This window comes from Lissotriton helveticus, chromosome 2_2, assembly GCF_964261635.1.
Source record: "Lissotriton helveticus chromosome 2_2, aLisHel1.1, whole genome shotgun sequence".
In the NCBI taxonomy this organism is placed as follows: Eukaryota; Metazoa; Chordata; class Amphibia; order Caudata; family Salamandridae; genus Lissotriton; species Lissotriton helveticus.
Window position 1 is genome coordinate 514,184,584 of NC_136060.1, and position 25,925 is coordinate 514,210,508.

The 25,925-nt window shown below is 46.2% G+C and overlaps 1 protein-coding gene across 2 annotated transcripts in view; it reads left to right on the forward strand.

Moving 5' to 3' along the window:
- Positions 1 to 25,925, forward strand: part of LOC144821589 (rho-related BTB domain-containing protein 2-like) — a 453,559-nt gene that overhangs the window by 192,933 nt on the left and 234,701 nt on the right. For both annotated transcript variants that reach the window (XM_078678799.1, XM_078678800.1), the window contains one exon: positions 10,222 to 10,407. In XM_078678799.1, the coding sequence (XP_078534925.1) occupies positions 10,222 to 10,407 (186 nt within the window). The remainder of the gene's footprint in view (positions 1 to 10,221; positions 10,408 to 25,925) is intronic.

Sequence of the window (25,925 nt, forward strand, 5' to 3'; positions counted from 1 at the left end):
AAGCAAGGGTACCATATATAAGTTAAACAGGGCCGGGCTTAACCTCGACCCCTGAGGGAGCCCGGAGCTGATGACCTTAGCTTCTGACTGGAATTTGCCCAAGACCGTGATTTGTCGTCTGTTGTTCAAAAAGTTCCTCAGCCAACCCAAGACTGTCCCTCTTATTCCTGCGGCCACCAAACGGTCCACTAAGATGTTATGAGAGACCGTGTCGAAGGCTGCCGACAGGTCTAATAATATTAGGACAGCCTTCTTCCCTTGGTCCACAGCCGTTCGTAGGGTTTCTGCCGTGAATAACAGGGCAGACTCGGTAGAGTGTTTAGACCGAAACCCAGCCTGGTTGGAATGTTGGATGTTATTCTCCTCAAGATAATTCGTAAGTTGACTGTTTACGAACTTTTCAACCAGTTTAAATACCACGGGGAGCATGGATATAGGTCGCATATTGGAGAGGGTCGTCGGGTCGGCGACGGTCTTTTTATGGAGGGGCTTAACTGCTGCGAGCTTCCACTCAGTTGGAATTACTGCTGTGGCTAGCGATGAATTGATAAGGTGATTAATGATAGGATTAACAACCTCCACCGACGCCTGCAGAACCAGGGGTGGGCAGGGATCAAAAGGAGATCCAGATTTACTGGCCAAAATGGCTTTAGATGTCTCTTCAAGGGAGACAGGTGTAAAGGACTCAAAGCGTGAAGTCCCTCTAGCTGTTTCATCACCCTCACTTCGCAGCTATGATTAGTATTCTGCTAGTTGCAAAGGTTTACGCTCAGGTTATGGAAAGTTTGATCTATGTGCTGAATTCCGTCTAGTATGAAAAGTTATAGCGCACGGTCATCAATGATGTCATTGAACATGTCATGTATGATGTAATATGTGAGAACATAAGCAGTGCATGACGGAGGCGCAAGTTAGATTTGACTCGCTGATCTATAATTCGTCATTCAGTGGTTGTTTCGTTTTTAAACGTTAGTTTTTATATTATTACAACAGGTAACTTTAATGTTACTTTAACCTTTGAGGTTTTTTCAGTGAAAAAGAAGTTTATATATATATATATATATATAGATATATATATATATATATATCTATATATATATATATATATATATATATATATATATATATATATTTTTTTTTAATATTTATTACACAGTGACGGTCGCACTGTGTAGTTAGAGTTAGATCAGCGTTTCCAAAGGAAATGCCTTTACTGTTTTACTCATAACTTTTGCGCTGTTTGACGAATCTTCATGAAACCTTCCCAAAAAAAGTGCTCTTTTTTTGTCTATCTTGTGGATGGGAAGTTTCAGCGTGATACGTCATGCAGGAACCAAGAAAAAGAGAGAGGGGCCAAAAACACAAAACCACCATGCATTTTCCATAGACTTTTTTCAGAAGCTCAGGTGAAAAAGCTAAGCAACCCGAACAATGTTTTTTCCATCCATTACAAGGCTCAGGGACTTGGTCCCTGTGTCGTGTAAATAAATAAGTAAAAATATGTAAGGGGGCAGAGTGAGCACACCCAGACCCCAAAGGGCATGTGGGGGCGGTAGGATGTCTGAAAGGGACCATCTTTTATTGGCTGGCCACTACATGCTGTGGCAGCACTTACGAGACTCTGGGACATGTGCCCCGTTGAAATGCATTGTAGTGAAGGTTAGGTTTTGAGAGTCCCAAAAAGGAGAACGTATAAATGGTGATAACAGATCTTAGTTACAATATTGATGTAAGGATCCACTCTAACGTAAGGTAGGAAGGAATATAATCTTTATTGGAGTAATATATAATCACAGGTACCTCCAGCTCGTTCTCTCAGCTTCTGAGCTCCAACCACGCTTCGCCTTCAAAGAGCAACATTCCACCCACCAACCTGGTTCTAAATTCCATCCCTAGGAGGTTAAGACAACTCCACAATAAATCATTTGTTGGTGGTACCATGCTAATATTAGGAATTGTGGTGTGTTCCAAGGTGATATTACATTTTGATAACGCCTTCTGCTGGGATTTCATGAATAATGTTTGATAGTAAACTGCTTTCTCATGGAGGTTATGGAAGGTGATCCAGAAGCTAAAATGAGAGCATATTTTCTGTAAATTCACACCATCTTCCTCCACCATGTGAGAATAAAGTCTGACATTCTCAGCATATAATGTATACTTCCAACAGCTGCAGCATTGGTCAGCTGATACCCCTGTACTACTGCAGCCTTCCAGCGTGCTGTAAAGAACAAGCGCTAACAGTCTTACTTACGACAAATGCATGGTATACCTCATGCCATCTTGATTGGATCAAAATGGTAAAACTTAAAACATTTCATTTAGAAAGGAACAAAATAAGCCGGTTAATTTTGTCACAGATATTATGAATAGTGCTGTAAAAAGCAAAAAAGGACACATTTTAAATGAGTTCTCAAATATCTTCCTCTTCTATTTCATTAAAACATTCTGTCATGCAGACCGAAACATGCATTTTCTACTCCAGCAGCAGGCTGCCAGTTAACTCCCTGGTGATCAGCAGCTTTGCTATAGTGTTCTAATGACCAACTGGAGTGCTAACATTCAGAATTTATGACAAAAGTGTGGCACATCTGAACAATGTGGCACTTGATGGAACTGAAGTGGAAAACGAAAAGCATTTTCTAGTAAGAAATTAGGGAGCTTCATATCAAAAATGTCTTCCAAGATGGCCACCAGAGAAAAAAGAGCCCAAGTGTACCACAAGTATAGTCCAATGGCAGAAGTGTGCCAAACACACATTCTTTTCTTTTTCTTTTGCAGTTTTATATAATGTGGCCTGACTTGACCCGGAGGTATTGGAGTGCTTTACAGGAGCATCAGTTACATTACACAAGGTCTAATTAATTTTGGCTTTAGGCATTTGGAGATTAAATGATTTGCCCAGATTTATAGGATGTTGAGCCGAAGCCGAAATTTGAACGTGGTTCCCCAGTTACAGAGGCAGCAGCTCCGGCTGCCCTAAGTGCAACAAATAATCAAGTTATCAGCTGGATAAAAAAACATAAAGATAGCAAATAATTAGAAGCGCTTTGTCACTATCTGAGAACACAGAAAATGTGTCCTCGATTTTAGAGCACTAATTTCTATGGGAAAAAGACTCCCTCATTTTTATAATTTCTAAAGGAAATTCTTTAACTTTTACAGTTTTGATGACATCAAGATGACTTCCGGCTTGCCACTTTTGTAATAAACACAGAATGTTTGCAATCTAGTTGTGCATTAGAACACTGTGGGGGGCAGAGGTCAGGGCATGCACTCGGACAATTGAAGGGAGGGAGTAGGGGGCAGAGGCAGCACAACGGGCCAAAGAGGGCAGAGGACAGGGGGGCAAGGGCAGCAAACCAACCATGCAGGAGAGGCTATGGCAACACAAAATACCATTGAGGGCAGATGGGAGAGGCAGTGGCAGTACAACCATAGTTGCCAAAAGACCTAATTGAGGCAAGGGACTCCTGATGTTTGAAAGCCCAAAAATCGGTCTCCCACCTAGAATCTCTTTTTCAAAGTAAGTCAATGGGGAAAATCAATTCCCCCAAATATGTTTTCAAAATCTCTTCACCAAGTTAAAAATGTTGGCATGTATGGTACATTGGAATGGGGTAGGGGCATGGACTCGGACTCTGGAGGGCAGGAGGAAGCTGGGCAGGGGCACCAAACTGACCTTACTGGCCAGGGCTTGTAGCAGCACAATATAGCATGCAAGGCAAGTGGGATGGCAGTGCAGCACAGCGGACCATGGAAAGCAATAGGGAGGGGACAGGGCCATGCACATGGGCAACGGAGAGCATAGGGAAAGAGTTAAAGGTAGCGCGCTGACCTTACTGGACAGACAGTAACAGCACAAAAGACAAGGCATGGCAAAAGATTAGTGGCAGCACAGTGGCACTGGTGGGCAAGAGGGAGGGGGTAGGGGCATGCGCAGAGGACCATGGAGGGCAGACGGCAGGTGTAGAGGCTGGACACAGACGTGAGGGCAAGGGAGCAGGGAGGGCAGAAGGGAGTGGCAGCAAAATGGACCATGGAGGACAAGATAGGGGCATGGAATCCGACAATGGTGGAGGAGCAGGGACAGGTAGGAGCCATCTGACCATTCTGGACAGGTGGGAGGGGCGGTGGCAGCTCAACAGAACACTCAAAGTAGACAGCCGGAAAAGTGGCTGCTCCATGGAACAAAGTGGGCATAAGGGAGGGGGCAGGGACATGCACACATACATCAGAGGGCAGGACGGTAGTGATAGGGGAATACATATGGGCCACGGAGGGCGGGAGGAGTGGGCAAGGACATCAAGCTAACTGGAGGGCAATGGCAACACATCAGACCATGCAGGGCAGGAGGTAAGGGCAGCAAGCTAACTGTGCTGGGCAGTCAGGAAGGGCAGAATAACATCCCCAAAGGGCAGGAATGAGGGGGCAGGGTTATGGACTTGCAAGCGTAGGGCAAGGAGGAGGGGACATGGGCAGCAGCCTTGGACGGGGGCAGCACAATGGACGATGCCAGGCCACGGCTTCATCCAACCTCTGCCCTGCATTATGATGGACATCTTACTCCATGTTAAAAAACTAGAAATTCACTGAAGGAACCAAAGTTTAAAGGAATATTATAGCTGGGTCAAATGGTATGTTTTACGTGGCATTTTCAAACTAGCAAAACCACCACTGAAATGTACCAGTTATTGTTATCTGAAGTAACTATGACCCCTAACCTGAAGTAACTATAACTTGCACCCTCACCATGCACTGCTTTTACCCTCGTATATGAAATCACTCATGACCTATTCGCCGACTACATTTATAACATCCTTAATAATATCTGAAATTCCATCATTGTTGATAATACTGTGCATGGCGGCGGCACTAGTTATAGTTACTTTAGGGCACGAGTTATAGTTACTGCCCAGAGTTCTCGAGAAGATCAGGAACGAATGGGCCCAAGTCATCCTTGTGGCTCTGGATTGTGCTCGGAGAGTTTGGTATCCCAAGCTGTTGAGTAAGGCATCGGTCCTCTGATCAGGCTGCCCCTTCCGGATCTTCTGTCGCAGCAGCATGGGAGGGTTCTCCACCCGAACCTGGCAACAGTCCACCTGCATGCGTGGAGATTGAGCGGCTACAGCTGACAACTTTCGACCCTCCGCTTTAAGTCTGCAAAGTTATCTTGCCAGCCATGCCTCCCTCCACCAAGATGGTAAACACCTTCCACTGGGGCAAGTTTGTGGCATGGTGTTTAAAAAAACAGGTGGACCCCCTTTCTGCTTCACTTTCTCAGTTCCTTCTATTTATTCTTTCTCTTGCCTAGTAGGGCTCTGCTTTGGGCACCTCAAAGGGCTATATCTCTGCCATCTCAGCATTTCTGCAGTTGCCAAATCAGCCATCCCTGTTTAAATCCTCTGTTGTGAAGGGTTTTTGAAAGGTCTTCGAAACATGTTTCCACTTTCCCCCTTCTTATGCCTCAATGGCACCTCAATCTAGTGCTCACCTTTCTGATGTGTGCTCCTTTTGAGCCTCTTTGCAATTGTACTCTCAGGCTCCTTACCATCAAGATGGGCTGTCAAGTGGCAATAACATCTGCCTGGAGGGTCAGTGAGCTCCAGGCTTTGTCATCTAAGCCTCTCTTACCTAAACCTCTTCCCATACAAGCTGGTTCTTCACACTAGAACTTTCGTCCTGCCGAAAGTTGTCACTCCCTTTCATGTAGGCCAGTCCATCACTCTGCCTACCTTTTACACTCGGCCGCAGCCTTCTGAGAAAGACGAGCTACTGCACCAACTGGATCCAAAAGAAGCCTTGGTTTCTACCTTGACCATACGAAAAGAGTTCCGGGTGGACGACCAACTCTTTGTGGAGTATGTCAAAGCAAAGAAGGTGAAGCTGTGCAGAAACGGACCATATTCTTATGGATCGTGCTCTGCATTAAAATCTGCTACACTGGCCAAGAAGGAACCCCCTGAGTGTTTGTCTTTTCATTCCTCCAGGGCCAAGGCTGCAGCCACTTTGTTAGCGCTCAAAGTTCTTCTCCTGGATATCTGCCATGCAGCAATATTGGCTTCTCTGCACACAATCACCAAGCATGACTGCCTGGACAGTCCGGTCCATCGAGATGGGCACTTTGCTTCTTCGGTCCTGCAGGACTTTTTAGTGTGAACGGTTTCTCAGACCCACCTCTGGGGAGGTATTGCTTGGGTATGTATTCTAAGGTAAGGGATCTGCAGCTAGAAGTCTCTATCAGATGAGCAAGTTACTTCCCTTGGACAACGCCTTATCTGGCAAACACTCTATCTAGCTGCAGATTCCTTACTGACCCACCCATCATTCCCGCTCTGTGAACAGATTTCTAGGCTCAGGGTGGTTACCCTTTTACGGCCCTAGTTTTCCACACCAGTGGTCAGTTTTGTTTGTGGCTCTGAGCTCCTGGCGAGGAAAGTCGCGATAAGAAACTGACGTCCGCACACTGAGGTGGTGCCTATATAGGGACCGTACATGTCACTTCTGGCACACAAGATGCCAAGTGGAGCCGAATGACGGCACTTACCGGCGCACAGGGACACTGCTCACGAAAAAATTCTGGATCCAGTCTGACTCTTGGTGATAATTCTTAGGCAATCAATCAATCCAACATTTGTAGAGCGCACTACTCGCCCGTGAGGGTCTCAAGGCGCTGGGGTGGGGGGCGGGGGATGGTGCTGCTACTGCTCGAACAAACAGGTCTTGAGGAGTCTCCCGAAAGCCAGCAGGTCTCCTGAAGGCAAGAGATCTGCAAATAGGTAGTCTTTGCAAGATAAGGCGTCACCGAAGGGAAGTAAGTTGTTCATCTCCCTGCTTAACTGCTCTAAAGTTTTCAGAAATTCTGTCTTGCAAGGGTCTAAACATACCTCCAACATAGATCCATTTACAAATCAAAATGTGTGCCACAAAGTTTGTTCAACAATTAATATTGCGTTTAATCTCATTAATTGGACTCTTTTTATATGTAGTAAAAATATTTTTTCCCTGTCGCTCGCTAATCTACAGACAGCAAAATGCCCACACTTAAACACAAGCATTGGCATAGCCAATAGGTCTCGCCTTTGGGACCTTATAAGTGTTTAGCCATGCAACAGTTAATGTTGTTGCAGTAAAGATATTGTGCTGCATAACTAAATACTTATAAGTTCCCAAAGGCAAGACCTATTGGCTACGTTTGTGCAAATGTGTCCTAAACAATAAAAGATTAAGCGAATCCTTATAGACAATTGAGATAAATATCAAGTTATAAAGTGGTGCTCATTCATTTCAGGGAAAACACTACCTTTATGTAATGACTAAGTGGATAGACAGAAGAAGGTGCTCATGTCTGAATCTTACTAAATACATTCCAACAGAAAGAGGATGATCTTGTCAACAGAAGGATTAATTAAGTCAAACGTGATGCAAAGAAACACCACACATAAGAGTGTTTATTGTTGGACCGTAGGTGCAGAAGCTAAAAACCCTTTTCATACTCTTAACACAATTGCAGACTGCCATCTGTTGAGCACTTAAATCATTTCCAAGGAAGGAAACCAGGTCACATCTACCTCGTACCGCTTAAGAAAAATTTGTTTAGCGAGAAGCGTGAGTTGACAGTGAACTTCAAACAGTTGTTTTTGATGGAATATTCACAATCGTTGGTATCATTACATGACTAATGATGATGTAGACAAGGGCAATGAGAGGGTCCCAGGCAAGACCCTTCATACACATAGGTATGGAGAAAAAGATCAAAACATATTGATCTGTTGACCCACCAAGTAGTAAATAAGAGCCCAGAAGTAAATGTAGGTGCATCTGTGGAACCAGGAATAGGTGAGGTGGCAAACACCAAAAGCTATGAGTTGCAACTCACAGGGCAAACAAATGTGGTGGGAGGCAGGTTTGCTATTTATTTAGATAGTCCACGAGGAGTGCACAATTACCTTAGAAATACGTTACTTTACCGTAGTTAACGCGCAGCCTGAGATGTAAAATTCGCACATCTCTAGTTGACACTGAATAAAATGTTTGCCACCTCATTAGTCTACTGACACTTTTTCCAAAACACTTCCCCGAAATCTGTCTCTCGCCACAGATGGCGACCTCGTGACAGTGAATGCACAAGGAAGCAGATCTGTCTGAACACATATAAATGCTGATCTTGGAGGGGGTGGGGGCTGTAATCAAGCGAGGATCTAACCCCTCCCATTGAAGGGGTACATATAAGCTTTGCCCACACGGGCACAGTGTGAAAAGGAGATTACCTCACGAAAGGCAGAGCTGTCATATCTCACAAGTGAGAGAGAAACTGTGCCCAGCGGAGCACTCTGGCATGGCTGCCAACAACTAGCAGCTAGGCCGGTTTTGAAAATGAACAAATGATCTCGTATGTAAGGAAGAAATAATGGCTCAGGTGCCTTTTCAACATGCAATATTATGCAGTATAAACTTTTTAGTAACTCGTTTGCACGATGGCAATTAGAAAGTCTTGGAACAGCTGTTTCTTCATTTTATGAACATAAATTATTAGTTGAAACCAACTGCGGTCTTTAAAAGTGCAAGTGTTCCTGCCCCAAAACCAATAAACAACACGTGGGAGGGCTGGGGGGAGTGCACATAATAGAAGAGACACCCTGGGAATGCTTCCAAATGCGCGCACTTGAAGCAGCAGCGTTTTTTGCTCTTTTTGGAAGCACATACTCGTGCTTGTGGCGTGCCCCTGCTCGCTCCCGCAAGGTGTATGCCGCCACAAGCACGAGTATGTGCTTCCAGAGAGAGCAAACAACGGCTAAATGTCTCCTATGGAGCGCATGCGCGCTGCGTAGGCGAAACCTAAAAAAACCTCAAATACTAAAAAGTCTCTTTGCCTAAGAATGGAACCCTTGTATTGTAGACTGCTCGGAGATCAACCCTGGATATTGTTTGGTGGCATTCCCCCATCCCCCAGAACACCCGACTGTGGAGCTTAATAATATAATATGCTGTGCTGATTGGTGTTTATCACATTGTGAAATATCATTTGGAACAACAGGTCTGTGTGCTCTGTTTATTGCCCAGCCGCCATTCTTCATTTGTTTTATCCTCGGTAATCACTAATACTCCCCATGACAGAGCATACGTTTTTGATAAGGTGCTGTGATGGCATTTTGCCCAAATTTCAATTCATTCAAAATGTCCAGACAGAAGTTCTGAACTCACAGGTTCAGCGACAGGAGACTGCGAAGAGACCAGGACAGGCAGATGAAACAGACCCGCAGCAAAAGATTTATTTTTAAGTGGACATATGTTGACTGAACTACAATAACCATGTTATGCTTCTACGGTGATGAAAAGGTTTAGAGCATGTTATGATCTAACTGCCGCTTTGAGTGCTTGTCTAGCATCTAAGCTTTGTTAGACTCGGGATTGCAATACTCTGCATTGAAGGGTGCTTTGTTCATTTGGATTTCCTGGTAGGAATTACAGTAGTAAACCCCTGAGACCAAGAGTCTTTATTTCATAGGAGGTGCTCTGCAGTTTTTTGCTTAATAAGAGTGCTCTCTTTAGACCTGTTTACAGGTTCCCCAGAAAGCAGGCGGGACCGCCGTACTTCTATCCTGGGAATTTGTAAGGTGGCCAAAGAGAGCACCCTTACTAAGCTACAAGTTATTCAGGTTTATCCCCCGGAATGGAGAATAAAACATGAATGCGGGAATGCCAGGTCTAATTCTGCAGATTTCTCACCCTCCCAGATGGAAATACACACATTTATTACCTACTTAGAGCGGTGGTAAATGAGTGGAGTCCTCTTTTCTCAGCCATGGTGCTAGGGTAGCAGACGGGCCCGGTGACTTTAGATTCCGCTGGCACTGTTTCTGCTCCCTCATGCTGCTGTGTGTGGGCATGGGCTAAGTGGAGTGGCTACCCTTGCCTCTACACAAAGCTCTGGGTCCATTGTCTTCAAGCCAGGAATTATGTGAGTGCGGAGTTTGTTGACTCAATAGTTCTGGGCTCAGAAATGCCGGGGAAGCTATTGTTGCCCAGTGCAGTGCCTACTCCAGTGCCTACTCCAGTGCAGTGCCTTCTCCAGGTAATGCATAAAAGGAGCCTTAACTGTAACACTGTCTAGATACCTGCACATGTCGCATGCCTTAAGGCCCCATATTACGTCTCTTCCATGTACATTTGCCATGCTTGAGGCTACATGCATTGAACTGTTCTTTTTTCCTCTTGCAGGTCTGATGTGGTCGTCCTATGCTTTTCCTTGGCGAATCCCAATTCTCTCCGGCATGTGAAGACCATGTGGTACCCCGAGATCAAGCACTTCTGCCCACGCACGCCGATCGTCCTAGTGGGATGCCAGTTGGACCTGCGATACGCTGATCTTGATGCTGTAAATCGAGCCCGGCGGCCACTGGCGAAGTAAGAAGAACGAAGGCAGGGGGATCTGGGTGAATTGCCTACCCCAAAGAGAGAGCACAAAGCACAGGCAGATTCCCACCCGCACACTAGGGCAGTACCGGTGGGCATGATGTAGCATTGTAAGCTAGAGGAATGCCGAGTAGTGGGTGCAGCCCACAGCAGATTCCTTGTCACCCCCATAGTCCACTATCATAAGCTGCTGCGTTTCAGGTACAGCTATCTCCAAGGATGGGGGCATACCACAATAGTGCATTACCATTCAACCTTGTGCTTCTGAGGAGGTGGGAAGAAGTGCACCCAAGTGGCCCTTTGGCCTAGGTCACTATAGAGTCACGTAGCTGAGCTGAGACCGATAGTGAGTAGATGACAAGTTGTCATGAAATTGGCACCACATAATCGGACTAATTTTTAAGTATTTCCTCACCAACAGTGATGGGTCAAAAAGTCTGGGTGAAGAGATGAGAGGTTGACTTTATCTGCATTACGCATGTACGGTGTGAGCCCTGTATGCATTAGTTTCACAGAGGTGCCCTGGTCACGTCTGTCACATCAACAAATTGGAGGTTTCATCCCACCATTGGGCCCTGAATACATCTAGATAACTGATCTGCCATTTTGTTTTGTACAGTTGTGCCATTGTGGTGCTAGAGACAGTCAGATATTGCCTCCAAGGTCAGGCTAGCTTCTTTGTGAAGAGAGGTGAAAATGTCAGCAGCAAGGAGAGGTAGGCTGGGCCCCTCTTCCACAGAGCCCTGGTTCGAGCAGCTGCATGGTGTCAGGTTAGTTTGGGGCTTCCAGGTCATTGCAGTCTGGTGTCTTGGCAAATGACCCTATTGCCGCACATTTTACTCTGCCTTATGATATGTTACTTTGTTAAAAGATCCCAGCATGTTTGACCCTTTTCCCTCACCCTCATCTGTTTAGTTCTGTAGCAAAAGGCTTTTTGTTGTAGGAGATGATTGCATGCTTAGAGTCTGTACAACCTTGTTAGACTCTGTATCAGTACTTCTCCCTCTTTGTTTCTCAATCATCTGCTGGTTATTGACCTTTGATATTAGATGTCTTATGATGACACATTAGCTTACCCTCATGCTCTATTAACACAATCTGCAAAAAGATTATCTTGCCATTCTGCTGGCTCTCAATTGCCTGTATGCGCTTCCGGGTGCATGCAAGAACAAGATTCCCTTTGGAAAACAAATAGATGGTTTAATTTAGGAAGACCCATCCCCCTTCTCCCAGACTTTCCTCTCTCTGCTACCTTCCCGGGTCCTTTGTCGAAGGAGTAATGCTGGACTGAGCTCATGGACTTCCAGTGTAAGCTGGTTCAGGACTTTTAATCTCCTTACCACGTACAGACTGCTCAAAGTATGACCAGCAATTGTGCTGCCAGAGAATTAGATGTGCTGTATCCCAAGAGGAATCTTTTACAAAGCTGAATGAGCTGGTGGCGAGTGATGGCATATCTGGGACTTACTTCTTCATGTACCACCACCTCCGAGAAGCCCGACCTGTCTTGTCAGCTCCTGAAGTGTCGTCTTGCCACCATTCTTGTCTCTGTCTTCCCTCTTTCTATGTCTGTTTTGTCTTATGTATGCTCCTCTGTTTGTTGTCAATTTACTGTGCATACTTACAAATGCTTTACTGTACACAGTTGAATTTACTGCTTTACTTATAATTTAGTAAACCTTAGTATTCCTAATCACTTCAGTAAACCCGTCATTGTGTGATTGGCCATTGAAATATCAGATTTTTAAAATCTGGCAGGTTATCTTTTAAATACCCCTGTGTCCTGGGAAAGCAACAGAAACCAGAGACCAGTGTGCTATAAAATATTAGCTGACACACAGTTCTGGGTCCTGCATGAGGTGCAGTCAACGCTGAATAACAGATGGATCCCTTTGTTATCCTCTGAGATTCTCAGTCTCTATCCTACAGCTGGCAGAGGATGGCCCTCGGGTCCTCTCATCCATCCAGCTCAATGTTTTTTAAACTGTGGGACCAGAGTGCACAGAGCTTGAGAATTGTAGGCTAAGAAGGTAGATGATTAATCAGCAGAATCAAATAAGGCGCTACACCAACTATCAAGGAAGCCTCTCCTAGAACATTCTGTTTGAGGCATATGAGCTGTAGATTGTACACTTTGCATTAGATCGCCACCTGGTGTTGGGCTCGGATGATTGCAGGTTGTTGTCTTCTTGGAAGAAGTCTTTGTAGTCACGAGATAGGTGACTCCTCCCTTGGACAATACTGCGCATGGGCATCGGCTCCATCGTTAGATTGTTTTTTTCCGCCACTGGGTTCTCTGCTCCGGCTAGAAAAACACTTTTCAGCAACTTTGAAGCGCAAAGACTTCCTAAACTACTTTCGACATCGAGTACAATAACTTTCTACGTCATCCGCTCCATTCCGGTCATCGACGCGGGCCGTTGGGCCTATCGACGCTGCGCGGCCTACACCTCATGGACAGAACTCCGTTCAAAAGATGCCCGAAATGTCGAGCAAAGATCCCACATAGCGACCACCACGAGGTTTGCAACCTCTGTCTATCACTGGAACACGACGAGTCCACCTGCACAGCTTGTGCCTCATTCCGATCGAAGAAAACTATCCAGGATCGGAGGGCCCGTTGACACGAAATGAGGAGATCAGCCCCAGAACCAGAAGATATCTTCGACGACAAAGTTCCACTCGTCCCCGAAGAAGATTCGCCTGATCTCCAGATCGTATCAGAGGCAGACGACTCAGATGACTCCATTCCATCGGGTCAGCACGTGAGTACTACTGCCCCTGCACCACATACACTGCCCAAACCGAAGGCAAAGGTCAGCACTCTGCCCAAAGGGCCCAGTCGAGACCGAATACCTGCTTCAAAAGCCCCGCCTTCCGGCCCGGCTACGAAGAAACTAACTAAGCCTTCCGGTGCTTCGACACCGAGCAAGCCGCATGTGCCAATTCCACCTATTCCTTCGGCACCAAAACCCAAAGATCCTTCGACACCCAAGCCACCTTCGGCACCGAAGCCTAAAGGCTTACCGGCACCAAAACCTAAAACTGCACCGGTGCTGAAACCGAAATAAGTCCCGGCTCCGAAGCCGTCCACTTCTAAATATAAAGATGCGAAGCCAGCGTCCGACGCCTCGACACCAACGAGACCAGCTCCTGCACCAAAAACACCCTCTTCAGTGCCTAAACCCACGAGGCCTGATTCCGAGGCTCATAAACCCTCGACCACGCCTAACAAGCCGAAAACAACACCTTTGGCACCGAAAACTTTGCCACAGGACGTTTTACCACCTCCCAAGGCTAACGATACAAGGCAACCTCTGCCGGAGCCGAAAAAATCTACACCTAAGAAGGTTGTAGATGTGAAGTACTTTTTACACCAGATCCTCGACAAAAGAAGATCTACATAAACCCAAAGAAAGGACTGTGCTACGTCTCCTATGCACCCTCCCTCTCCTATACCTCCTTCCACTCCTGTTCTTCCTCACATTTCACCTCAAATCTCTCCTGTACATTCTCCAGTACCATCACATTCACCTCAGAATACTGATGATGAATACGATATAGGTGGAGGGCGAGGATATAGGAGAACCTGATTCATACCCTGTAAATGAGGGTATATGGGATTTTTCTAACCCTAAAAATGTACCATGGGATTTTACAAACCCACAAAATGTGCCCGACATTCCTGATCCCCAGTCATATCCAACCAAACCTACTTCTCCAGAAGATAATATTGGTTTTAGTCATCTCTTAAACAGAGCTGCTGTTTACCATGGGGTGCCAATACATCCTGATGACATTGAAGAAGATTTTCTCCTAGATACATTTGAAAATTCACAAAGATCTGCTCAAATTCTGCCTATGATTAAGGGGGTTATTAAGCATGCTCCTGAAATCTTTAAAGATCCTGTACGCACTAGAATAGTAAATCCCAGAATTGAGAAGAAATATAGGCCTGCATCCACAGATCCAGTCTACATTAAAGGACACTTACCACTAGATTCATTAGTTGTGTCCAATGCTAGAAAGAGGGCAAACTCTCAAACTTCTGGTGAAGCGCCCCCACCTGACAAGGAATCCAAAATTATTGATGCGTCAGGTAAAAGAATAGCTGCACAAGCTACAAATATTTGGCGTATAGCAAATACACAAGCCCTCCTCTCTCGTTACGATCGGGCTCATTTGATCAAGAAACTAGTTGAGCACCTGCCAGACCAGTATAAAGATCAGGCAACAGACCTTATACAGGAAGGCAAACTAATATCCAATGCCTCTATAAAATGTGCACTAGATGCCGCAGACACAGCATCTAGAGCTGTAAATACCAGTGTCGTACTCAGAAGACATGCGTGGTTACGCATTTCGGGATTCAAACAAGAAGTGCAAACTACTATTTTGAACCAACCATTTAATCAGAACCAATTATTTGGCCCAGAAGTAGACGCTACACTTGAAAAGATGAAAAAAGACACGGACACCGCCAAGTCTATGGGGGCTCTACAGTCCACACAAGATAGGGGTTCCTTTTGTCGCTCCTTCTATAGTGGAGGCTCTAAGCAAACTGGAGCAGATACTATCACATCTTTCAAGTTACACACACAAACATCCTCTAACAAGGGATATTTTAGAGGAGGATACAGAGGCAACAATAGCAAAGGAAGAGGTCGCGGTAACAACAGCAACCGATCCTCTTCCACAACAAAACAGTGACTTCCCTCTGCTCCCCCAACAGCATTCCACTCCTGTAGGGGGCAGATTAACGCAGTTCCTGCCTGTCTGGCACTCCATTACAACAGACAAGTGGGTAAGACAGATTATCCAACATGGCTACTGCCTAGAACTTACAGCAACCCCTCCGCACATACCTCCCAGGCAGTGTCCAATGTCCACAGACCATCTCACTCTGCTTCAACAAGACGTTCTATCACTTCTACATAAAGATGCTATTCAACTAGTTCCTTTAGAAGAACAAGGAACAGGAGTTTATTTGCTGTACTTTCTAATTCCCAAGAAGGACGGGACACTGAGACCAATTCTCGAACTCAGGCCACTCAACCAGTACATTCAGTCAGATAATTTTTCATATGATCACTCTGCAGCAAGAGCTCCCAATACTGCAGCAGGCCGATTTCCTTTCGACATTAGACCTAAAGGACGCCTACTTTCACATTCCTATACATCCTGCCCATAGGAAGTATCTAAGGTTTGTAATACAGGGTCAGCACTATCAGTTCAAAGTCCTTCCCTTTGGTGTCAGAACAGCACCTCGGGTGTTCACAAAATGCTTAGCAGTAGTAGCGGCACATCTCAGAAGACAGCACATTCATGTCTTCCCTTATCTGGACGATTGGCTCATAAAAGCCAAATCATTCAACCAATGTGTGCAACACACATCAGACAATTCAAACATTGCACAACTTGGGGTTCACAATAAGCTACACGAAGTCGCACCTGCAGCCTTCGCATGTACATCAGTATCTAGGAGCTAAAATAAACACTTCAACAGCCCTAGCGTATCCCAGTCCTGCCAGGGTACAAGCATTCAAGCCTTAGTTTCCACTTTTCACCAACAACACTCTCTCCAAGCCAGAGTGTTCATGAGACTAATAGGCATGATGGCATCTTGCATCTTCATAGTACCACACGCAAGATTGCAAATGCGACCATTACAGGAATGCCTAGCACAACAATGGAACCAGGCTCAAGGTCAACTAACAGACCTGGTGTTGGTGGACAGCCGCACACATCGCTCTCTGCAGCGGTGGAACACCAAAAACGTAACAAAAAGGGCGTAACAACAGAGGGTGTTATGCTGCTGAATGGAAAAGATTTGCAATCTATTGCAACAATAATGACATTGATCCACTGGATGCTTCCATCCAAAATATCATTTGTTACCTTTTACATCTACAAAGGTCTAATTTGGCTTATTCTTCCATACGCCTACATCTTGCAGCAATTGCAGCCTATTTACAAAACAGGCAGCATCTATCTCTTTTCAGAGTACCTGCAATCAAAGCATTCATGGAAGGATTAAAAAGAGTAATCCCACCCAGGTTACCACCTTCTCCTGTATGGAACCTGAACATTGTCCTTACAAGACTCATGGGACCCCCTTTCGAGCCTCTACATAAATGTGAACTGCAATTCCTAACATAGAAAACAGCTTTCCTTGTTCCCATTACCTCTCCCAGAAGAGTAAGTGAGATACAAGCGTTCACTATACAAGAACCATTTTTTCAAATACATCCTAATAAAGTGGTTCTTGGTTCTAATCCAAAATTTCTCCCAAATGTTATCACTCCTTTTCACCTAAACCAATCTGGAGAGTTACCTGTGTTTTTCCAAAACCCAGACTCTGTAGCAGAAAGTGCTTTACATACATTAGATGTTAAAAGGGCTCTTTTATACTTTATAGGTAGGACTAAATCCTTTAGAAAGACAAAACAGTTGTTTGTATCTTTCTCTCCTCCACATAAAGGCAACCCCATCTCTAAAAGTGGGATATCAAGTGGATTGTAAAGTGTATACAAATCTGCTATCAAAAAGCTAAACGTACACTAACAGTTCCTGCTAGAGTGCACTCCACTCGCAAACTAGGAGCCTCTATGGCTTTCTTAGGAAACATAACCCTAGAGGACATATGTAAGGCAGCAACATGGTCTACACCACACACCTTCACTAAACACTATTGTGTTGATTTGCAGGCCAAGCACCAAGCTGCAGTAGGCCAAGCTGTCCTTAGAACACTCTTTCAAACTACAGCAACGGATACAAGCGACCACCTCTAGGGGAAACACTGCTGCACAATCGATGCAAAGTGTACAATCTGCAGCTCATATGCCTCGAACAGAAAATGCTACTTACCAGTATGCATCTGTTCTTGGCATGTAGAGTTGCAGATTCGTACACGCCCTCCCGCCTCCCCGGGACTTGTATCCGTTCCAGTTTTCATCTTACTTAGATGCACACGCATGGACATCCTTTTTTCTTTACTTTTACTAACTCCATCATTTCCCATCATGGCGAAAAACAATCTAACGATGGAGCCGATGCCCATGCGCAGTATTGTCTAAGGGAGGAGTCACCTATCTCGTGACTACAAAGACTTCTTCCAAGAAGACAACAACCTGCATTCATCCGAGCCCAACACCAGGTGGTGATCTAATGCAAAGTGCACGAATCTACAGCTTTACATGCCAAGAACAGATGCATACTGGTAAGTAGCATTTTCTTTCCTGTTCTCCATGCAGAGCATCGATTGTGTCCACATCTCCAGAAGGTGAAATATCGATTGTAGATAGACCAGAGGAGAGCTTTCATGGGTGTCCAAGGCCTGTGTCAGCAGATAGACCAGAGGCGAGCTTTCATGGGTGTCCAAGGCCTGTCAGCAGATAGACCAGAGGAGAGCTTTCATGGGTGTCCAAGGCGTGTGTCAGCAGATAGACCAGAGGCGAGCTTTCATGGGTGTCCAAGGTGTGTGTCCGCAGTCAGACCAGAGGAGAGCTTTCATGGGTGTCCAAGGCCTGTGTCAGCAGATAGACCAGTGGAGAGCTTTCATGGGTGTCCAAGGCGTGTGTCAGCAGATAGACCAGAGGAGAGCTTTCATGGGTGTCCAAGGAGTGTGTCAGCAGATAGACCAGAGGAGAGCTTTCATGGGTGTCCAAGACGTGTGTCAGCAGTTAGACCAGAGGAGAGCTTTCATGGGTGTCCTAGACGTGTGTCAGCAGATAGACCAGAGGAGAGCTTTCATGGGTGTCCAAGACGTGTGTCAGCAGATAGACCAGAGGAGAGCTTTCATGGGTGTCCAAGACGTGTGTCAGCAGATAGACCAGAGGCGAGCTTTCATGGGTGTCCAAGACGTGTGTCAGCAGATAGACCAGAGGAGAGCTTTCATGGGTGTCCAAGACGTGTGTCAGCAGATAGACCAGAGGCGAGCTTTCATGGGTGTCCAAGGCGTGTGTCAGCAGATAGACCAGAGGAGAGCTTTCATGGGTGTCCAAGACGTGTGTCAGCAGATAGACCAGAGGTGAGCTTTCATGGGTGTCCAAGACGTGTGTCAGCAGATAGACCAGAGGAGAGCTTTCATGGGTGTCCAAGGCCTGTCAGCAGATAGACCAGAGGAGAGCTTTCATGGGTGTCCAAGGCGTGTGTCAGCAGATAGACCAGAGGCGAGCTTTCATGGGTGTCCAAGGCGTGTGTCAGCAGATAGACCAGAGGCGAGCTTTCATGGGTGTCCAAGACGTGCGTCAGCAGATAGACCAGAGGAGAGCTTTCATGGGTGTCCAAGGCCTGCGTCAGCAGATAGACCAGAGGAGAGCTTTCATGGGTGTCCAAGGCGTGTGGCAGCAGATAGACCAGAGGCGAGCTTTCATGGGTGTCCAAGGCGTGTGTCAGCAGTTAGACCAGAGGAGAGCTTTCATGGGTGTCCAAGGCCTGTGTCAGCAGATAGACCAGAGGAGAGCTTTCATGGGTGTCCAAGGCGTGTGTCAGCAGTTAGACCAGAGGAGAGCTTTCATGGGTGTCCAAGGCCTGTGTCAGCAGATAGACCAGTGGAGATCTTTCATGGGTGTCCAAGGCGTGTGTCAGCAGATAGACCAGAGGAGAGCTTTCATGGGTGTCCAAGGCGTGTGTCAGCAGTTAGACCAGAGGAGAGCTTTCATGGGTGTCCAAGGCCTGTGTCAGCAGATAAACCAGTGGAGAGCTTTCATGGGTGTCCAAGGCGTGTGTCAGCAGATAGACCAGAGGAGAGCTTTCATGGGTGTCCAAGGTCTGTGTCAGCAGTTAGACCAGAGGCGAGCTTTCATGGGTGTCCAAGACGTGTGTCAGCAGATAGACCAGAGGAGAGCTTTCATGGGTGTCCAAGACGTGTGTCAGCAGATAGACCAGAGGCGAGCTTTCATGGGTGTCCAAGGCGTGTGTCAGCAGATAGACCAGATGAGAGCTTTCATGGGTGTCCAAGGCGTGTGTCAGCAGATAGACCAGTGGAGAGGTTTCATGGGTGTCCAAGGCGTGTGTCAGCAGATAGACCAGAGGAGAGCTTTCATGGGTGTCCAAGGCCTGTGTCAGCAGATAGACCAGAGGAGAGCTTTCATGGGTGTCCAAGGCGTGTGGCAGCAGATAGACCAGAGGCGAGCTTTCATGGGTGTCCAAGGCGTGTGTCAGCAGTTAGACCAGAGGAGAGCTTTCATGGGTGTCCAAGGCCTGTGTCAGCAGATAGACCAGAGGAGAGCTTTCTTGGGTGTCCAAGACGTGTGTCAGCAGATAGACCAGAGGAGAGCTTTCATGGCTGTCCAAGGCGTGTGTCAGCAGATAGACCAGAGGCGAGCTTTCATGGGTGTCCAAGGCGTGTGTCAGCAGATAGACCAGAGGAGAGCTTTCATGGCTGTCCAAGGCGTGTGTCAGCAGATAGACCAGAGGAGAGCTTTCATGGGTGTCCAAGGCGTGTGTCAGCAGTTAGACCAGAGGAGAGCTTTCATGGGTGTCCAAGGCGTGTGTCAGCAGTTAGACCAGAGGAGAGCTTTCATGGGTGTCCATGGCCTGTGTCGGCAGATAGACCAGAGGAGAGCTTTCATGGGTGTCCAAGGCGTGCGTCAGCAGATAGACCAGAGGAGAGCTTTCATGGGTGTCCAAGGCCTGTGTCAGCAGATAGACCAGAGGAGAGCTTTCATGGGTGTCCAAGGCCTGTCAGCAGATAGACCAGAGGCGAGCTTTCATGGGTGTCCAAGGCGTGTGTCAGCAGTTAGACCAGAGTAGAGCGTTCATGGGTGTCCAAGGCGTGTGTCAGCAGATAGACCAAGGAGAGCTTTTATGGGTGTCCAAGGCCTGTGTCAGCAGATAGACCAGAGGAGAGCTTTCATGGGTGTCCAAGGCGTGTGTCAGCAGATAGACCAGAGGAGAGCTTTCATGGGTGTCCAAGGCGTGTGTCAGCAGATAGACCAGAGGAGAGCTTTCATGGGTGTCCAAGGCGTGTGTCAGCAGATAGACCAGAGGAGAGCTTTCATGGGTGTCCAAGGCGTGTGTCAGCAGATAGACCAGAGGAGAACTTTCATGGGTGTCCAAGGCGTGTGTCAGCAGATAGACCAGAGGAGAGCTTTCATGGGTGTCCAAGGCGTGTGTCAGCAGATAGACCAGAGGAGAGCTTTCATGGGTGTCCAAGGCCTGTGTCAGCAGATAGACCAGAGGAGAGCTTTCATGGGTGTCCAAGGCCTGTGTCAGCAGATAGACCAGAGGAGAACTTTCATGGGTGTCCAAGACGTGTGTCAGCAGTTAGACCAGAGGAGAGCTTTCATGGGTGTCCAAGGCGTGTGTCAGCAGATAGACCAGAGGAGAGCTTTCATGGGTGTCCAAGGCCTGTGTCAGCAGATAGACCAGAGGAGAGCTTTCATGGGTGTCCAAGGCGTGTGTCAGCAGATAGACCAGAGGAGAACTTTCATGGGTGTCCAAGGCGTGTGTCAGCAGATAGACCAGAGGAGAGCTTTCATGGGTGTCCAAGGCGTGTGTCAGCAGATAGACCAGAGGAGAGCTTTCATGGGTGTCCAAGGCCTGTGTCAGCAGATAGACCAGAGGAGAGCTTTCATGGGTGTCCAAGGCCTGTGTCAGCAGATAGACCAGAGGAGAACTTTCATGGGTGTCCAAGACGTGTGTCAGCAGTTAGACCAGAGGAGAGCTTTCATGGGTGTCCAAGGCATGTGTCAGCAGATAGACCAGAGGAGAGCTTTCATGGGTGTCCAAGGCGTGTGTCAGCAGATAAGACCAGAGGAGAGCTTTCATGGGTGTCCAAGGCCTGTGTCAGCAGATAGACCAGAGGAGAGCTTTCATGGGTGTCCAAGGCCTGTGTCAGCAGATAGACCAGAGGAGAACTTTCATGGGTGTCCAAGGCCTGTGTCAGCAGATAGACCAGAGGAGAGCTTTCATGGGTGTCCAAGGCCTGTGTCAGCAGATAGACCAGAGGAGAGCTTTCATGGGTGTCCAAGGCCTGTGTCAGCAGATAGACCAGAGGAGAGCTTTCATGGGTGTCCAAGGCCTGTGTCAGCAGATAGACCAGAGGAGAGCTTTCATGGGTGTCCAAGGCCTGTGTCAGCAGATAGACCAGAGGAGAACTTTCATGGGTGTCCAAGGCCTGTGTCAGAAATCTTCTGGAAGATGTGAGACGCGTCTGACCGGCTGGTGAGGGTCTAGAAAGCTCTCCCCTCTCAGAGCTGTGTGATACCAGAGGTGTCTTGGGTATTAAATGCCACACAATTGCATCTTCGTCACTCACAGGAGGGTCACCAGAGTAAACAGAACTTTCTAATGAACAAGAGCTCTTGACCTTCAGCGAGAAATTCAACATGAAAGATTGAAAATCCTCCACTATTAATTTTCCGGGTTTAGGTTTACCGAATTAAAACAAGTCCCAATGTTCCATTTTAAATGTCTTTACTGTATTCCATCTGTGGTACAACACATCTCGTCTGCAGAATTCAGAACTAGTTGTAATGCTAAAATAAAGAGATGGAAAAAAGAGACCTTGGAGAGACGAGGGCGGATGGAACGAGCTAAACGCGGTAGTACGCCATGTGAAATAAATGATCTTCCCCAAAATACTTAGGAGTAGATTTACAAAGATTTTGCGCTGGGTTAGTAATGTCTTTGTTCAAGGGCTTTGAAGAGTGCACACTAAGAAGGTAATTGCTTCTAGGCGCTTTTTCTGTTGTGTTAGTTTACACGATCCCTGTGAGGGTGTGATGTTGTGAAAAGAGGGCTGTACAATTTTTCTTTGACGAGGATGTTCCAGCTGTAATGAAATCTAGACCCGGTGTGAAGCAGCATGGGTTTCTTTATTTCTAGAAGATGTAATGAGGAGAGAGATGCGATGGCAGCTCATAAGGTTCGCATGTAGCCTTCATCGCGGCTGCACTTTTGTAGAAAACATTTTCCTTGAAAGTAAATGGGCCCCTCAATGAGATGTCCTTCTGGACCTCTTAGAAGACCGAGACCGCTTACTGGTGTTTTTGTTGGTTAATCTTCATTAATTGTACCCCACGGGCTTCTAGACAGAGTCTAAAAGCTCCAAGAATGAAATGGGAAAAATGAAAGTGACCTTTCAACTGTTGCCCACTAGATTGGGGGAAAGGAAGCAATTCCTTTTGTTATTATAACCCTCACACACTCTAGTAGTGTCACGCTTCATCATCGGGTTCACCCCGACTCCGAAAGGTCAGGGTGGGCTCGACCATGTTTCAGGGAGCACTTGGGAAGAAATGGCCAGGGGGTATTAAGATAAATATCCTCCTACAGAGCCCGGTATCCTTTTATTAGTGGAGCCGCAGGGGATATCAAAATACAAAAAAGCTATGCGGGTCACATGGAGTATTATGGTCCTATGACCCTAGTGCCAACATGTTTCAGTCTGAAAAATTGGCCTATAAAGGTCCCGGACTCAGGGATGTGGAGTTCCTATAGCCCGTCTCTGCATGCGCCTGGCGGCTGCGTCTCTACATGCGCCCACCACCGGCACCTTCGTATGCCTGCCAGTTGCACCTCCACAAGCGCCCTCCACCTGCACCTCCAAGTGTGCCCGCCATATGCACCTCACGTGTGCCCGCCAGGTGACCCTCCACATGCTCCTGACGGCTCCCCTTACTCCTCTGCTAGTTCTAGCAACTGCTTTCACCTCCAGTCCTCTGTTGGATCTATATTCTGAACAGCCGACATATTGCCGAAACTCAAGAGGGCCGAGTATCTCATAATCTGTCTTTGAAAACTCTGTAAAGCTAGAAAACACGCTCTCATTCCACAATATTAATGAGCATCCTCTTCTCTGGCAGGTTCGAGTGGCCCGCTGTGGCTCCCTGCCCCAATAGAGCATCCATCCTTCCAAACTTTTATCTGACTCAGTTGCAGTTTCTGACCTCAGTCCAAATATAGCCCTACCGTTCCATGCCTGCACATGTTTCAACCACCAATGTAAATTCCTCTCTGACCTTCTGAGAAACTTCCATGTTGTCTTTACATGATGAACCTCTCTGAAGCCTCTGGAATGTATTGTAATGATCTGGACAGCAGCTCCTGAATCAATGATGATCGAAGGCCTATTAGCTGTGCCAACACCCTTACAGTAGACATTCGTTTTTGTACATATTTCATGTCTTTGACTTTATCATGTGCTCCGTCCGTGCGTTCACTTGAAACTCCACAGCTTTTGTTGGTCGCAGCGAGATTTCTCCTAATTTAAAAAAAAAGAAAAGAAACCCTCTCCAGAAGCCCCTTCACCAAATTCATGCCACTTCCTTGAAATCCTGCAACAATATCAGAATGTCCTCAAAATAAACTAGGATTCCCACACATCTTTCTCTTAAGTAATCAGCAAACTGAGACAGTTAATTCATGGAACACTTCGGTGTTGACCAAAGGACAAATGTATGCTCGAAACCGGTAAAGTTGACTTGACCGTGTGAATTGTGGGAACCAGTGACTTTCCTACACTAACGGACTTGAGAAATAGGCATCTTTTAGATCTAACTTCACTAATCAGTCCTCTCCATTCTTGGAGATCTTGTAACATATGTGTACCCTCCATCTTGAAATGCCTGTACACACCATATTCTCTTAAATTTATGACCGGCCTCCTACTCCTGTTCTTCTCTACCGAAAAGAGCTCGCATACATTTTCCTTTCCGTTGATTAACTGGTTATTGCTGTTTTTTACATCATTTGTTGCACCATCCTGGTTCACCAGGTCCCGTTGTCCCTTTGAAAATACTAACACTTGGTTCCTTTCTTTATATTGGTTGTTTATCCATTTCTATCTCTAACACCCATGATTCTGTTGGTATGGTTCAGATTCCTTGAAATGTGCCTCCCTCCTTTTAGTGTAAACAACAGAACTTCTCTCCATACTCTTGAGTTATTATTTTGAACTTGAGCTCTTCCTCTGGCGGCTCTTTTTCTCATTCCTCTTCCTCTAGATGAGAAAAAGCTTTCTAAGGAAGACAGAGAAACTCTGAATGATCCTCTTCTTTGAAGCTGTTATTGGACCTTTGAAATCCTTAGCCAGCTGCTAAAACGCCCCTTTTTCCCAGATCTGTTGGGGAATACTTTCCCCCTCAAAAGACTCTCCATATGACGTTGTGTGCCTTATCCAAGGCCATTAAAGTCACCTTATGGATTTTACCATTCCTTCTCCAAGCAGAAGACCCTTCACAGCTAAAAAAATGTCTTTGTTAGCTGTGTCCCCCAATTTAGGGCTGTCTGCATTAGAACAGCGTTGCTTCTTTCAGATATGTTATGTTATTTGTTATGTTATTTTATTTTATATAGCGCACAGATGCCGCAGCCAAGTGGCGTCCCGGCGCTTTAGGAGATGGTAGAACACAACACAGCAAAAATGACCAGGTAGGAATGGGACTAGACTGTAGAAAATAGGAAGGTTTTTAATGCCTTCCTAAAAGGAAGCAGATCAGGGATGGAGCGGAGAGGAGCGGAGAACTGGCAAAGAGTTCCAGAGAGCTGCCGCCAACACTGAAAAAGAACGTCCACCCATTCTAGCTCTTTTGAAGCGTGGCACAATGGCAAGATTTAACCCTGAGGATCGAAGGGACATAGTGCAGGATTGTCTGCGAAAGGATAGGGGGGGAGGCTGACTTAAGAATTTTAAAAGCTAAACAAAGAGCTTTAAATTTAATTCTTTGCCCAACAGGCAACCAATGAAGATCTTGAATAGTTCGGCGGGCAGAGACAAACTTCGGAAGGCCGACCAGCATCCTGGCCGCCGCATTTTGCACCCTCTGAAGGCGAGCTAGTTCTGCCTGATTCACACCCAAGAGCAGAGAGCTGGCATAGTCCAATCTGGTAAGAACCAGAGCTTGGACAATGATCTGTCTGGTGTCCGCATCAAAAAACTTAAAGATAGGTCGAAGGCACTGCAGGGCACCAAAACAAGTACCAGCTACACGTTTAGTATGGGAGGTGAAGGAGAGTTTATCGTCAAGCCAAACCCCAAGGTTTCTAACTTCGGCCACCGATCAATCCTGCATGCGTGTTCATCAAAAAAACTCACTGATCTTTAGCTCCACCCTCCAACATCAGTCCATTTCAGTCCGTCCGTCAAACACTTTATTCGATTATTTAAAATCATAAAAGACAAAATTACAAACATTTCATATATGTAGAATCAACATTGGCAATCAATATACAATATACAATAAATCCAATAAAATCAGACAGGATTGTTAAGGGTGGCTGATCTTTTAGTTTTGCTCTGAACAGCAGCCACCAAAAAGCTAGCAACACAGAAAATGTCGCGAGTGCTACTTAACATCTGTAAATAAGTGAGAGCGGGCCTGACTTGTGAAAAACCCGCCTCTCTTAAAATCGGTATTACATTTTTTTCCCGAATGTCAAAGTAGAACTCACAAAACATAATAAAGTGCAAAGTGTCCTGTGTGGAAAAATGATCACAATGACATGGATTAGAATTTTCAGGTTTGCCCCAGGTAGGAAAAAAGCCTAGAGTTAAATGAATT